General features: G+C 31.8%; 1 protein-coding gene across 1 annotated transcript; it reads left to right on the top strand.

The window, feature by feature from the left end:
• Window positions 1-11546: 11546 nt before the first annotated feature.
• Window positions 11547-15030, top strand: LOC145558413 (mitogen-activated protein kinase 3-like). Its single transcript, XM_081619647.1, has 6 exons — window positions 11547-11859; window positions 11992-12121; window positions 12671-12808; window positions 13253-13585; window positions 14092-14275; window positions 14575-15030. The coding sequence occupies exons 1-6, from the start codon at window positions 11678-11680 to the stop codon at window positions 14742-14744; spliced, it is 1137 nt and encodes a 378-aa protein (XP_081475773.1). The 5' UTR covers window positions 11547-11677; the 3' UTR covers window positions 14745-15030.
• Window positions 15031-17122: the final 2092 nt, after the last annotated feature.

Genomic DNA, 17122 nt, shown 5'->3' on the forward strand with positions numbered 1-17122 from the left:
AAACTAGTGCACATCATTTGAAATTCACAATGTATAACCAGACAATTTAACCCAGTCAATCCTATACATGATACTAAGTTCTCGATCCGTCCTTAAACATGCACCTACAAGCAAGGTTTCGTATCTTGTATGTACCTTGTGTAAACAATCCGGTTGGCCACTTTAAACTAGAAGTCGCCTTCTACAAAGTCCTCTCCTAAACCAAACAATTAGAAATAAATCAATACCAAAGCAATTAAAATTACAGCAATACTAAACTACTTTAAAACCCCTTAAATCACCAAAATAAAGCCTTTAGATTGTCCCCAAAAATCAAAGTTAGTAATATAACATCCCAACTTTAAGTTTACATGTTAGAATTATGAAAATATAGTGTTTTATATCAAATTACAGCAACTTTAAAGTGGGTAAATAAATCTGGAATTTTGTTTTAAATATATAAAATAACCCCATAAGCATAATTACTTGAATTAGTCATTATATAGCAAGTTAGTGTGTTAAAAACCCAAGAATATATCAATTCAATGCAATTAGAGGCTTCAAAATAAAAGGTATGAAATCTGAAAATTATTTTTAAAGTTAGAATATAAAGTTCAAAGCTTTTTCAATCACAAAATACTCACAATGATTATTTTGTTGGTTTAGAAGCATAAAAACATGAAATTAACACTTCTTGTTCATAAAAATTGAAACTTTAATAAATCTGAAAATTTATTTATGATTAAGATAATTATATTTTAATGTAATTTAAACATAGTATGATTAGATAGTTTGTTTAACACGAAATCAAGCCCTAAAACATGAAAAATCAATGTTTTAAACCCTAAAATATGCAAAATACATAATCTGAAATTTTATTTAATAATTTAGACATATAAAATCCATAAATTTATAATCTTTTGTAATTTATACATACTATTAAAGCCTAATAACAATAATTTTATAATTGAAATCAAATAAAAATTGAATCTTTAATCAAAATAATAAGAAACAAAGAAAGAGAAATAAGAGGAAGGAGAAGAGGGGAGAGCGAACTGCAGGTGCGGCGCGGCGGCAGGGGCGGCAGCAGGGGAAGCTTCGGTTTTTTTTTTCTCTGTTTGTGGCTCGTGAATGAAGGAGAAGAAGGAGGAAGTGAAAGCTGCTCCTCTTCCTTTTTTTTTTTTTTTTTTTTTTTTTTTTTTTTTTTTTTTTTACGTGAGAAGGGGGAGAAGGGTAAGGGTTTTATTTGGGCTTTATTTGGTTTTGGGTTTCCTAATTAGATTAGGAGTAATATTTGGGTTTTGGGCTATAATGTTAAAATTGTTGTAAATTAGTTAAAAACATATTAGTTTACTTAAATCTTTTCATAAAAAAATTAACTTATTTAATGAAACCGACATAAAAATATTTGTAAGAATAATATATAAATAAATTATAATTAAGTTAAAAATATGGGGGATTACATCTTGTTTTATTACTTTGATTAGTTTAGTTTTAATTATGTGTGAGTAGTTTTAATTCTAGGGTTTATGGGGATCCATAATTAATATGAAGGGATAATTTGTTATTATTGATTATTGGTATTGCATGATAATTTCTTATTGAATTGTTTTAATTCTTTGCAATTAGATTATGAATCGAGCAGATGTAATTTGATTGTGAATGTTTAGCAATATTGAATTGATGAATCGAGCAGATGTTAATTTAATATTAAAGGCTATTTTCAATAGGAACTTAGATCTAGTAAATTGCGAGAGCCTGTTAGATCTATGTTGATTAATAAATTGCGAGAGCCTGTTAATCATGTTATTTGTGCATTGTTAATTATTAATTATTATGTTTTATCCCGGAATATTAATTATTGGTGAACCTGTGACCCTAGGCCTTCTTATTATTGTTTTTCTCCCTAAACTTATTCTTCGTAGTATAGAATTTATTCATAATAATATTGGTTACTTAGATAATTTAGATTATACTAATTAATTAGGAGTAGAAGGACTTGTTTCCCTGTGGAGTTCGACCCTACTTCCCTATTTACTTTAGTTAGAGGACTTAGGTATTTACTTTTGATTAGGGGATACGACTTTACCCTGTCAAACCATTGTCAATCTTCCAACGGAGTCCTCTAATCAAGAGTGGTCGTGTTTGTAGTATTTTCTTCCAAATCCAAGAGTCTCTAGACTGAGAACGGTAAGTTAAAAAATGAGATTGTTTGAGATATTTAGCTGTAACTGATTGAACCCACAAGTTAGTAGGATTAGTAAGTATTTTCCATCCTAACTTAGCCAAGAAAGCAGAATTAACAGCAGCAGATTTACGCAAGCCTAAACCCCCTTGACTTTTAGGTTGACAAATAGCGTCCCAAGCAACCATAGGTGTACCAGTCTTAGACGGAGATTGCTTCCAAAAGAAATCACGATTAATTTTTTCTAGAGAAGAGGTAACAGAAGAAGGTAAACGAGTTGTAGTCATGGCATAGGAGGGGATAGCCTCAAGATGACTTTGAATTAAAACCACCTTTCCAGCTTTAGAAACCAAATTTAAGGCCCAAGAATTAAATTTCTGATCAGCTTATGCAATAAGATGCTGAAAATTATCTTTAGTATAACGGGAAGATAACTTAAGAGAGCGGTTATTAAATTAACCGATCTCTTTAAGACTTTAATTAAAAACAATCAAAGAGGCCGGTTATTGCATTTTTAAAGCTAGTTTCACGCTCAGTAGCAGTATCTAAGGGACCGGTCTATTTTGTTGTTTTAAAGAATACTACAAGAAGGGGGGGGGGGGAGGGTTGAATTGTAGTATGAGAGATTAGCCAAACTTTTTGCGGAATTAAAATAAAGTTAGCTAAAGGAACTGAAAGATTAACTAAAGGAACTAAAGAATGCAAGAGAGATTTTACGTGGAAAGCTCCTTGGCCCTAACAAGGAGAAAAACCACGACCACTTGGGATTTTGGGAAAATAATCTTCACTATAGTAGGGCAAATGGTCCTATTACAAGATAACGACTCAAACTCAAGTTCCTCTACGAACTTGAGGCCCTGAGGAACAAGTCACCCAACTTGTTACTCTTCTCTTCTCTTTCTCTCTTCTCACTTCTCTATTCTCTCTTCTCTTTCTTTTCTCTTTCTCTTCTCTTTCTCACTTCTCTTTCTCATACACAAAAGTTCACTCGAACTTCCCCATTCCCCAAATTACAACTCGAAAGAAAAACAAACTCTAGTATAAGAACATTAAGAACACTCTAATGAACTTGTGTGGAATTGACACTTGACTCGATTTGAAGCTTGAAAACTTATGTGAGCAAGGGTGAGTTTTTCCATCTGAAATCAACATCTATTTATAGACCAAAATTTCGTTTGGCAAAAACTTCTTTGTGCAGCAAATCCACAACGCCACTACTCCAACCCACTAAGAAGATCATGTTCCTAAAATTAAGGAAACATGAACTCCTCAATGTGCAAGACCATGACTTGAAGAAAATCATGGAGGAGTAGGCCGCAAGCTTTTAGAAAAACGTGGGAGATTTTATTTTCTAAAGATATTTTCGAAAATCAAAAATAAAATCTTTTTGGTTAAGAAAAAGATAAACATTAAAAACTTAACCACTTTCCTAAAAATAGCCTACACAATTTTATCTTTTAAGACCAATTCCACACAGTATTTCGAATGCAACTTAATATCTTATACTTACATAAATCCTAAAATATAAAAATATATTTAGTCTTCATGTTCTCTGATGAAGCTTCTACTCCGAGGCTTCTGTTCCTTGGGAGGAACTTCTCTTCTCCAGTCTTCATTTCTGAAGCGCCAGTTCCTGTGAGGGAACTCTTCTATATGGCTAGCTCTGCTTCTGGCCTTCTTGTTCCTCATGGTATTTTTACAAGACACTTCATTCTCCTAGTCTTTGTAACTGAGTACACACTTAAACAATCAAGCACTTATTAGTTTGTAAGTAAGTGAGGTTGTGTCATCATCAAAATCATTAAGTGTAGACACCTAAAAATGTCTCTCCAAAACCAAACCCGATGATGAACAACCTTTCACCGCCACTATTGGTCGGGTTTAGTATTTAATCCCGAGAGTGCTTAAAAAAAATCGTATTTTATTAAATTCATATTTTTGAACAGTCCATAGATTAGTCTTGATGTTTGGTAAAAGCATAGTTTTAATTTTAGTCCAAACCTTTTTTATTTTATTATTTATTTTTGGCCCAAACCCTTTATTTATTTTTATTTAATTATTTTCTTATTTTAGCCCGAATAATAAAAAGTCAGAAAAGGCCCGAAATTGTCAATCGACACTTAAAATGCCGAAGGAAATTAGGGTTAAAAATGTACTTAGACGGAAAAACAGGCAGGAATTTCCCGCGCCACGGCAGGTACCTACCGTGTCACGGGAATCCTTCCCGTCTGACGGTGGGATTTCCCGTGACACAGGAGGTCTGCCGTGACACGGGACATTCCGTGTCTTTTCCGCGTAAACCCTTGACGCGTTTTCTATCCCGTTTTCTGAAAATTTCCCGCGTCACGCCAAAAGTGTACCGTGTCACGGGAAAGTGTACCGTCTGATGGTGGAGCTTCCCGTGTCACGGTACAGTTTGACCGTGTCACGGGATACTTTTTTAGGGTTTTTATCATTTTAGGGTTCCGTGTGCTCCCTCAGCACATTTTTCCTATAAATACCCCCTCATTTATGATGAATGGGGCACCGAGTAATTCTCTGATTTAATTTTCTCTCTTCTATGCTTTAGCCTAAACACTAGCCTACCCCTTTTCTACTTCAAAATTCCTTCTTCAAGTACTCAAAGGAGTCCATACTTTACTCGTGGTTCTATCCTTAAGCCAAGGCGTGAAAGGTAGAACTGTTTGAGGGTTTGGCCCCAAATCTACCTTACTTAATTTAATTTAATTTAATTATTGCTTTATTATTTCCTTGAAGTTACTAACTCGTTTATTATTTTGTAGTTGCAAACAAACAGAATCAAAGTAAGGATCATGCTCCTTTTATTTTTATTATTTTTCTAACGATTTTATGTTGTTGAAATTGTGATTAAATGGGTTTTAATATTAATGTTGTTTTATTATATTTATGATCACCATATTGCATGTTTAAAGGGAATATGTAATTGAAAATCACGCCTAATAAGATAATTTGGACAACTGGTTTAGGGTCCTTTTAATCTTATTATTAATTGAAGTGATCACCAATATTTTAGAATTATGTGTGCATTAATATTAAACCAATTTAGTTGAATAATAGTTTGGAGCAAATTGAATTATTGTTTGTATGCCTTTGAGATCACAGGAATACTTTTCACTATAAGAATCGAGTAGAGGCCAATACGGGCGAATGTGACTCCATGACTCACTTCGTACCATCATCCCCGATCCTCCTTTCGTGGTTCCGAACCATATGGAGTTAGTAATCTCATGGATTATGAATGGGGTGTAACCTTCACGGGTCAATCGTTGTTGCCTATCGTTGTCCCTTTATTCGTGGTTGCCTTAAATGATCCGTGAACGGTTTACAAGTTCCTTAAAAACTTGTTGGCGGCTCCCTACTTTATTTGTCCCTAATCGTTGTCCCTAATCGTGATGTTAATTCCCACTTCCTATGAGTGCCAAGCATATTCACAACATGCTTTTAACGTAGGCGCACTTCGAGCGACGCTTACATTAAGTCCAACATATTTGATTTTTTTTTGGGCTGATGATGCACATGCACCACTGTGCACAAAAGTTAAACGTGTTACCTATTGAGAGATAAAGTAGTACTAAATACTCCTAATTATATTTTACGTAGAAAATTAATTTCATACTAGATTGTGTAAAGAATGATGATTGCATAAAAGAACTTGATAAATCAAAAGTAATTAAACACACTCCATCTTTGACTATAGCTTTGGACTATCCTAAATTCCTAATCTTTTCCTCTTCCCTCCGAAGAAGTTTTCACCTTTGTCCCATATCCTACAAAGACTATTAGCTGACCCCTGACCCTTTATAATCATTCCCAAAGATTTTGTTTTTAGAAAAAAAAAAATGTAAAGGAAAAGTTGTAATCGGCCCAGTCCTCTATAATGGGTTTTTTTGTCTAGTCCGATTCAAAGTCGGAATAAAATCCACATCAAATTGTACCTTTTTTTTTTTTTTTGAAAAAATTGTAAATAATAATCTCAACTTTATCTGATTTTCTTTTAATAATCTCAATTTTGAATTATTTTGTAATAATCCCAACTTTGGGGGTGCATCAATATAAGGTAATGATTAATTTAAGCATATATCACCATGCTTCCTTAATAAGTATCCCGTGAATTAACTTTAATATAGGCAAATATGTTGCATACATCAAAAAAACAAAAGAAATTAGTGAGAGCGACATATGGCGCTCTTCATTTGCACAAAGTCTTATATGTGGCTAGCCACATGGTGTGATCACTTCACATAATAAGGGGTTAAGGTGATGAGTAAACGAGGTTATCTTAACGCGTATATATATAAGTTACTTAAATGAAAAACAAGGCTTAGGCCCCGTTCTTTAGAGCTGCTTTGCTCTGCTCTGCTCTGCTGAAATCTGCTTTGCCCTGCTCTGCTCTGCTTCAATCTGCTCTGCTCTGCTCTACTTAAAATTAATACTTAATATTAAATTATTATAATAATAATTAATATTTAATAATAATAAATAATTAATATTTAATATTTAATAATAATAATAATTAATATTTTATAATAATAATAATAATAAATAAATAATATTTAATTATAATAATAATTAATACTTAATAATAATAATAACAATAATTAATTATTGATATTTAATAAAAAAAATAAAAAAATAATAATAAATAATTATTAATATTTAATAATAATAATAATAATAATAATAATAAATTAATAATAATAATAATAATAATAATAATAACAATAATAATTAATATTTAATAATAATAATAATAATAATAATAATAATAGTAATAATAATAGTAATTATACTAACAGTAATAATAATATTTGTAACTAATAATATTAATTATAATAACAATAATAATAATATTTGTAGTAGTAGTAGTAGTAGTAGTAGTAGTAGTAGCAGCAGCAGCAGCAGTAGTAATAATACTAATAATAGTAATAATACTAATAATAATAATAATAATAATAATAATAATAATAATAATAATAATAATAATAATAATAATAAAAAAATAATAATAATAAAATCTGCTCTGCTCTGCTCGGCTCGGCTGAAATCTGCTCTGCTCTGCTCTGCTTTGCTTTGCTCTGCTGAAATCTGCTCTGCTCTGCCCAGAAGCTCAAAAGAACAGGGCCTTAATCTCTTAAACTAGTGGAATTATTCTTTCATTTTTTTTAAAACAAAAGAATAGGGGTTACTCGAATGAACAAATGGAGTTAATTACTTAGGGCTTGTTCACAATTACTTAATTTCAGTTCAGTTCGGTTCAGCTCCAATCACTTCAGTTCAATTCAGCTTCAATCAGCTCAGTTCAGTTCCTAATTTCCCTCTCTCATAAAATATTAATTTCATCTCAATTCAATTCAGTTCAGCTCCAATCAGTTCAGTTCAGTTCAGTTCAATTTAGCTTAGTTCAGTAAATGTGAACATGCCCTTATTTCTAAATTACTTGAATTCACTCGTACAAATAAATGAATATTACTCTTGATAGAGAATATCCATAGAATATTCTCATCCTAGGTTTAGGATATATTTTGTATAAGATTATCTTTGATATCTGTACATATCTTATAGTTACCTAATATGATTAGGTTTCTCATTGTAACCCTATAAATATTGATCAATGGAAATCACTCTAAGGAAGGAGTTTATATTATCTGACATGGTATCACAGCTTAGGTTAGATCTTGGGATCATATACAAAAATTCTCACCCTGCCGGTGGGTTAGAAAATTAAACCCACCGGCGGGATATACAAAGTTTTTTATGCTTCCGCAAACACACATATAGATTTTTTTTCTTTTCTCAAAGTTTTTTTTTAGAATCTTTATGTAACCTTGCGCCTCCTACGTAGCAATCGCGAAAGCCTCCTCCATCGTTGTTGTTGGCAATCGCATCCACTACCGCCTCCCACTACTGGCAGTAACCACATCTGCCAACCTACTCCATGTGCCGCACTCTATTTCCACCTCCCCATGACCAACAATGATTCTTACATTGCCTTATTGGTTTTTTTTTTTTACACATAATCACATAGATTTTGTTTTGGTGGTGGTATATCACAATAAGGTCAACTTTTGCACATCTCTTTTGCTATCAAGTTAGCTCCTTTTATTGTTGCAGCACTTGAAATCTTTGTGGAGTATTAATTCTTGCTACCTGGTTTCTCTTTTGAGAATTGATTAATTTCAAGCGGTGGGATTTAATCTTTTCTTGCGCAATTTTATTTGTTTTTCTTCAACTGTGATTTCACGTAGTAGTGTAGTGTCTTCTCTCCGATGATGGTTTGATCCCTTAACTTATTTTTCTTTGGATCTGCAACTTGGCCCAAGTATATGCGTGACTCTTCTCCTTCGGCCTAAAAGCGCATATCTCTACTATACGTAGGTCGTGGTTGTTGCTTCTCATCGTCATCACTAGCACACGTCTACTACTTCTCTTTTGATCATGGGTTACTATACTATCCTTACCGTTCGATGAGTGATTCAGATCCAGTCTGAGCATCCGATTTTCTCTCGCTCTGACTGCGGGGGTGTGATAGAGAATATCCATAGAATATTCTCATCCTAGGTTTAGGATATATTTTGTATAAGATTATCTTTGATATCTGTACATATCTTATAATCCATAGAATATTCTCATCCTAGGTTTAGGATATATTTTGTATAAGATTATCTTTGATATCTGTACATATCTTATAGTTACCTAATATGATTAGGTTTCTCATTGTAACCCTATAAATATTGATCAATGGAAATCACTCTAAGGAAGGAGTTTATATTATCTGACAACTCTTATGAATAATTGAAGTTACTCATACATATAAATGAATATTACTCTTATAAATTAATGTGACCACACAGTGTGACTAGCTACATACAAGACTTACCCTTGTGTTATTACTAAATAAATATACAAATCTTATACGTTATCCTAAAATTATCCTTGTAGGTTGTTAAATACTCCGCATACAGGTTTTTAGTAAAATAAAACCTATTAGAATTTAGAATCATCTACTATAATTTTAAAAATTCCTACAAAATTAAACCCAAGATTGAAAAAGTCACGAGTATAACCATGGACTTCCTAAGTGAATCGATAATTCACGATTAACACTTGACTTATCCAAGAGGTCACACTAATCATACATTCATACCTTAATAATAATCTTTCCTCACATTTTTATTCCAATCCATTAAATTAATTAAAGTCCAACCACCCTTAGCAGAAACGGCAACTTTCATGGACCCAACAAAATTACAACCGTTGATCTATGGCGGGCGCTCAATCTCAGCCGTTAGTATTATTTTTATTCCACCAAATACCGCGTCACTTTTCCCCTTCTACCGCGCGTTTCCTATCTCCTTTCCTCGCACCTGCTCAGCGCTAACAACTTGACTGCTCCCCCTTTCTTACAATACTTACCCGTTTCGTCAGGATATTATACATATACATTTGTCAATATACAATTTTGATTATTAATAATTTTACTGTATGGTTTATTAATTATAACTAGCCTTCTGGCCCGTGTAATACACGGGTTATTCATATAAAATTGTATTGAGAGATAAGTAAGGAAATATCAGTAAGTCATTATAGAGTATAATATGTAATCAGAAAAATTATATTGAGAGATAAGTGAGGAAAAATCAGTAAGTCATTATAGGGTAATATAATATGTAATGGGAAACATGTCTAAAGAAATTAAAATTTTGGAACTTAAATCGAAAAAGAGGCTTAAATAAAATGTGGAAGGGCTAAAATTAAAGAGAGAATAGGAAAATGTTGAATTAAAGGGGAGAGATGAAGTGTGTATGAAAGATGAAGTATAAGTTTAATGAAAGAATTAAAAAAAAAATGGTGTAATAAAAAATTAATAGTGTAAGATGACAAGTGGCACTACGGTTGGAGAAGTGTAATAGAATGAATGGGGACATGTGTCTTTCTTAGTTTCTTGGTTATAATTTTTAAATACTAAGTATAGATTAGCAAATTTGTATAAAACTATAAGGCCTTGTTTGGTTGACATGGGAATTAAATTCCCATAGGAAATTGTATTTCATGGGAAGTTATTTCCCTCATGAAATTCCTAGGAATTTCCTAAATTTGTTTGGTTGGCAATGTGGGAATTTAGAAATCCCATGAATTTTGATTGACCTAGGGGGGACTAGGTAATTTACTTCCCTTGTTTTGTAGGAAGTTGAAATTTCCATGAATTTCCACTTCCCTCATTTTTGCTTTTTTGTGTCAACCAAACAACTCCTCAATTTCTCAAATCCCATGAATTTTCACTTCCCCCATCTTACATTGTCAACCAAACAACCCCTAAAAATACATTGAGATTAATCCAACAATATTGTTACAAGTTTATATATTACGGAAAATGATATACATAGGTGTTAAGGGCTATCTATAAGAAGCTAAAAAGGAAAATATTAAGAAAAAATTAATATTAATTACACTGATTTGTGCGTGATTTTGTGATGACTTCCAACTTAATTCCATTGTATCAACTACTCCGTGTATTTTATGCTTATATATACTAGGGCAGCTAACGCGCGCGTCATAGCTAGCCATATCTAAAAGGTTTTTTTGGTTTGGCTTTTAAATCACAAATTTAGTTAAATTAACTATAAGAGAAAATATATAAACAATTATGTGGGTAGTATAAATGTTCAAGATAATTAACATTAATGAAAGCATAAAAGTAAATAAATATTTTAGAGGGTATAGTTGTCTAAACACTAATCATTAAAAGTAGTTTGTACATATTAATAAGGGTATGTATGTAAATACACATTTTGAAGGGTATAATTGACATTACACTATTCATAAGAGTAGTTTTCTACTTTTTATAAGGTAGGGATAGGTCAGTAATGACTACATATTTCATTACCAATATATTATTACCAATACATAAATATAATTAATACTCCGTATTAATTAAAACATCCGTATTAATTATCATATCATCACATTAATTAAAATAATGTATTTTGCGTAATTGCGTGCACTTATCTACACCATAAGTCCGTGGTAAAAAAATAAAAAGTAATTTCTATAACACTGACCAAATCACCTTTATAGCACACATTTATGTGTAAGAAATATCCACATATTAATTTATTTTGTAACAGTTAAGATATAAATTACTATCTCTGTTAAATGTTATGTGCAATTTTGGGGTATTATTTGTGAGGTATAAATATTTCAAAGTTGCGCATAACATTTAACGGAAGTAGTATAAAAGTAATACGATAATGTAAAAACGACGAGTGCCATTATTGGCAAAAAGTTGGGTAAAAAAAAACGTGAGGGAGGAAGTATTTAATTAGTAGCATCATCAGACTTGGTCTTTCTTCAACTTCAACGTTATATATATATCACTTACTTCCACCCCACCAAAACTTAGACTATTCTTCAATCTCATCATCATCATCATTTCTAACTATTTTTTTCAAAATTTTTTTAGAACATTTGAATTTGATCATCATATCATAAGCGATGTCGGAATTTCCGATGGCGGCGGCAGCTGGAGGTGGCGGTCAATTTCCTGAATTTCCGGCAGTTTATACTCATGGAGGACAGTTTATACAGTACAATATTTTTGGTAACTTGTTTGAAGTTACTGCTAAGTATCGCCCTCCGATCATGCCTATTGGCCGAGGAGCTTACGGTATTGTCTGGTAATATATATTTTTTTGTTATCTTGTTCGGAATTAATTGTCACGTTGATATAATAGTGTCGGTTGTTTGGTGATCGATATTTTTTTCTTATGTTTTTTTTTTTTTTTTTTTTTGTGGTTTGTGTTGGGCAGTTCGGTTTTGAATACAGAGACAAAAGAGATGGTTGCATTGAAGAAGATTGCAAATGCTTTTGATAATTACATGGATGCTAAGCGTACTCTTCGTGAGATCAAAATCCTCCGCCATTTTGATCACGAAAATGTCTGTTCTTTGTCTTTTTTCATTTATTTATTCATTTTTATTTGATCATGGATGCGACTTTTTCAAAAAAATTAATGTTCGCGAAAATAACCCATATATGAGTTGTCTCAAATAACATAGTAAAAAAAAAAAAAAAAAAAAAAGTTACTCCATTTATTATTATTAGTTTGTTTTAGTATTAAAATCGCTAATTATATGTACTTTGTATGTGGAAAAGTTATTAAAATCACTTATTTTGTATAGTTCATTCTGTACAAACCCGGGTATAGCTAAGAATTTGTGTATGTTTTTTTTTTAACAAAATTTTAATAACTTTAATTTGTGGAATTGGGTTATATGACAGTCGAATGACTTGAAAAATTTGCTGGATTATAAATTTAATACGAGTAAAAGTTTTACTTGATTAGCATACTTTTATTTAAAGTTGACTTTGGAGTATAAAAAAAACGGTTTAAAGTTCAAACTTGGCAAGAAAAGTTGGATAATTCTATAGAATATTTTTTTTATAAAAAAAGCTAACTAATAGTTGTTACTGCTTGCTTGAATCAGATCATAGTATTAAGAGATGTTATACCTCCTCCTGTACGAAGAGAATTCACTGATGTGTATGTCGCGACTGAGCTTATGGATACTGATCTTCATCAGATAATTAGATCACATCAGAGTTTATCAGAGGAGCATTGTCAGGTATACTTTTGCACAAAAACTAAAATTCATGTGTATTTACAAATCTTTATCATTATAGTGCTAATGGCTTGCTAACAAAGTTATAATGTGGTCATATCGTGCTACTTCTATAAGGCAATGTGAATCACATAGACGTGATAGGGGTTGCTCGTTATGATCATTATATGTTGTACGATGTATAAAATTTCATACCAAAAAGTATAAACCAAGGGGGATAGTTGTTGAATATTGACACTTATGACTGGTTGAGTACCTTAGAAGTACTTTAGGAGTTAGGACATTATGTGAATGTGTGTTTTGAAGCTTTATCCTTAGGCTTTGTGATAAAACAGACAATCACATTATCTAACAGTAATGCGAACTTGTTTCAGAATTGATTCATTTAGTAGTCATATGTTTTGTTTTGGAACTTCACTCATCACAATGTACCATATATGCTTGCAGTACTTCTTGTACCAGATTCTTCGAGGGCTTAAGTACATCCATTCTGCTAATGTCATTCATAGAGATCTGAAGCCAAGCAATCTATTGATAAATGCAAATTGTGATCTTAAGATATGTGATTTTGGTCTTGCACGGCCAACCTCAGAAAATGAACACATGACTGAATATGTTGTCACTAGATGGTACAGAGCACCCGAGCTTTTGCTCAATTCTTCTGATTACACTGCTTCAATTGATTTGTGGTCTGTGGGCTGCATATTCATGGAGCTCATGAACAGAAAGCCTTTGTTTCCTGGCAGGGACCATGTCCACCAAATGCGACTGTTGACAGAGGTGAGATTTTCTGAGACAAACTAGAATCAGTCCATTTTACTCAAAAAGATTGATTCCTTGCTGTCAATATTATGTCATTTTTCCTCAACTAAACAAATTGATTCACATTGTTTTAACCTTTCACAATTGAGAATGTGATGTAATTTTAGTAGAAAATCTTCTATAACAACACATTACTACTCTCTTTTTTTAAGTATCGTGGAAAGTTAAATCATATTGTTAACTAGGTATGAATATGTGACATTATTTCAGACACATCCCAATATATACTATATATATGTCACTGTCATTTTTGGAAGGACAGAGTATATGAATGCAATATGAAATAGGTTGTATACATGCTGTGACCCGCTGTTTCCTTCCATATGGATTAAAGATGCATTGATTGTTTTCACTTTGCAGTGATCATTAGACTTTACGACTTGCTCACACACTAGTTGACTTTAATCGGTGTAATATTGCCAATGTTAACTTGAGTACTGATCCAAGTTTCCTCTTCTTTTCAGCTTCTTGGGACACCTACTGAAGCTGATCTAGGTTTTCTTCATAATGAAGATGCAAGAAGATACATACGACAATTGCCACCACAACCTCGTCAGCAGTTAAGACAACTTTTCCCCCATGTTAATCCTTTAGCAATTGATCTTATCGAGAGGATGCTGACATTTGATCCCACAAGGAGAATTACTGGTAAGTTCTTGTCACTTGGGAAATTGCATTCTTGAAAGAAATGGTCTTTTCCACCATATGTTGAAACCTTGCTTTATTATATACTCGACATAGCTTGATGATTGTTACAGTCATTTGGTATTCAACTCTGTAGCAACACCAAAATCTTCGTTTAATGACTTACAGGCATGTGTATAGGGTAATGAAACAAAGAAACTGAGATCTCAGACAATCACATTTATTAGGAGACTTCTCTGATGCTTTTCATTACCTATTATGGTTTTCAGTATGACTAATTTTTTTACTTTTTACTCGTGCAGTTGAAGAAGCATTAGCACATCCTTACCTTGCTAGATTACATGATATCGCGGATGAACCTGTATGCCAAGAGCCATTCTCATTTGATTTTGAGAACCAAGCCTTAACTGAAGAACAGATGAAGGACATGATCCATCAAGAAGCTTTAGCACTCAACCCGGGATACATATAGCATGTGCCTCTGAGAATCAACTCTTCTCTTGGGTTATATCATATCATTGCTAATTGACAGCTGCAGTAGTGCAGTATGATGGCTTATTATTTTTCTGGTACAGTGATATGTTTGAATTCTTTTATTTAGGCATATGATGTGTAATATAAACATTTAATTTTTTTATATCAGCTTCAGTAGTTCTGATTGTTCAGACTATGGTTGAATTCTTTTATTTAGTCAATGTACCTTTGCTTTTGTTATAACTTGTAAGTTCATCAATAATGGCATTATATATGTTATTTGATTGGCAGCTTATGCTATACAAAATACAAGGTACTAAATTCAGTTTTTTATCACAAAAAAAGATAGTACTAAATTCAGTTTATTTCTTATATATTCACTTTTCCTAGATATTTGAAGTCATTTATTCATATACTTTTTACTTTTTTTTTTTTTTTTTTGACGGGCATTTATTCATATATTTTAAAAGAAGTACATTATGGCCTTGTTTGGCAAATGGTTGTTGACGGTTGGCTGTTGGCTGGTTCACTTGGCTTGTTTGACCAGCTGAAATGTTTGGCTGTTTATAATGGCTTTTGAAATTGGATGTTTAAACTGGATGTTTATAAAAGTGTTTGGTAAATTAATTGTTGGTTGTTGGCTGTTTATTAGATAATTTGTGGGCCAACAAGCCAAAAGCCAACAAAAAAACTACTCAAAGCAGCTTTTTCATTTTGGCTTAAAAGCCAGCTTTTTCACTGACAAAAAAGCCAGCTTTTTCGCTGACTAAAAAGCCAATTACCAAACACATTTTTTGGCTGTTTGACCACCTAAAAAAGCCAAAAGCCAAAAGCTAACCAAAAAGCCATTAAAAAGCCAATTACCAAACATGGCCTATATGTTTTATATATCCTTTTTATGAAGACGATTTGACAAATTACCCTCTAGGTTATTTGTTTTATAGTTTTAATCTTCTATATCCCTACCTTATAAAAAGTAGAAAATAACTCTTAGGAATAGTGTGCTACCAACTATACCCTAAAAAATATGTACAAAAATATATATTTACTTTTTTTAACCCTCATTAATATGTTTACTCTCATTAATATATTTAATTGGATTTTTTTTCATTAAACATACCATCAATTAATTCAATTTTTTTTTTAAACAAAAACTTGTAATGCCTTTTTTTTAAATAAAAAAATTATAATGTTTTGTACTTCATATGTTATTATTGTTATTTAAAAAGGAAAAAAAAAATTGTATGTACGAAGACTTTGTTTATTACCACGAGATGATTTATTTTTACTCCTTCGCGGTTGCTCTTCTTATTTACAATTTTGTTGTCCTATAATTATTACAAATATTGTTAAGTTTTATTAGCTTTTTAATTGTACAATATTTGATGGCACACACATAAACAACGTGGAATTTAAATGACATTCATATTAAATAATGATATTTGAGCAGATGTTATCAAGAGGTATAAATAACTTTAAAATCCTAAAATCCATGATAGAAAAAAATGTATTTAAATATGGAGAGAATTTAAGAAGAAAAATATAACTAAGTGGTTATTGTTTTAGTATTAGATACGTACAGATATAGATATTAGATGGTCGTAGAACATTGAACTTACATTATTAAGTTTTTAGCTACAAACATTTCACATATTATTACTCCGTATGACAAAAAAATTGTTTGAAGAAAGAAACGTTAAGTATTATTGAATCATGCAAATCAATTAAGAGTTCTAAACTAGCTTAAGATATGAAGGGATGCAAATCAATTAATTATTATTTAATAATAATTTCGAAATAACACTGTCAAACTTTTGAGGGTTTTAAAAAATAATTATCATTACAGATTTTGGTGGCTTTTTTTTCTTTCTACAAAACCACTATATAGGCACATAAACCAAATAGTACGTATTAAAACCACCAGATCTACCACCCAAACCAAAGGTGTAACTACGCGCTAATACAACTTCTATGCAACAGCTAACTCTTTCGCGCGCGTAGGATACCCTAGTAGAGTTAAATGAGAATAATTAAAAGCAAAAGGATTTTATATACATATTTTTCATACTAAACTAGTGTGTCACCCGGGCGATGCCCCGGGTAACTGCTTCGATTTTGTTTTTTTTAGTGAGCAAATGGTTTGCCCAATTCAGAAGTAAATCAAAGTAGAACTTGCAATTCATCAAGACAATCATGGCACTATTGACATACTTTACATTAATCCAGAATAGTCAATACGACTATACATTAACCACCACAGTAGGGAAAATAAATCTCACATCAAAATCACAATTTTCAGAAAGAATAAAAACCTCAAGACACATAGATCAATACTCGATCAACATTGTAATACATGCATCAAAGGTTAATCATAGG

Source organism: Chenopodium album, chromosome 9 (assembly GCF_948465745.1).
Source record: "Chenopodium album chromosome 9, dcCheAlbu1.1, whole genome shotgun sequence".
Classification (NCBI taxonomy): Eukaryota; Viridiplantae; Streptophyta; class Magnoliopsida; order Caryophyllales; family Amaranthaceae; genus Chenopodium; species Chenopodium album.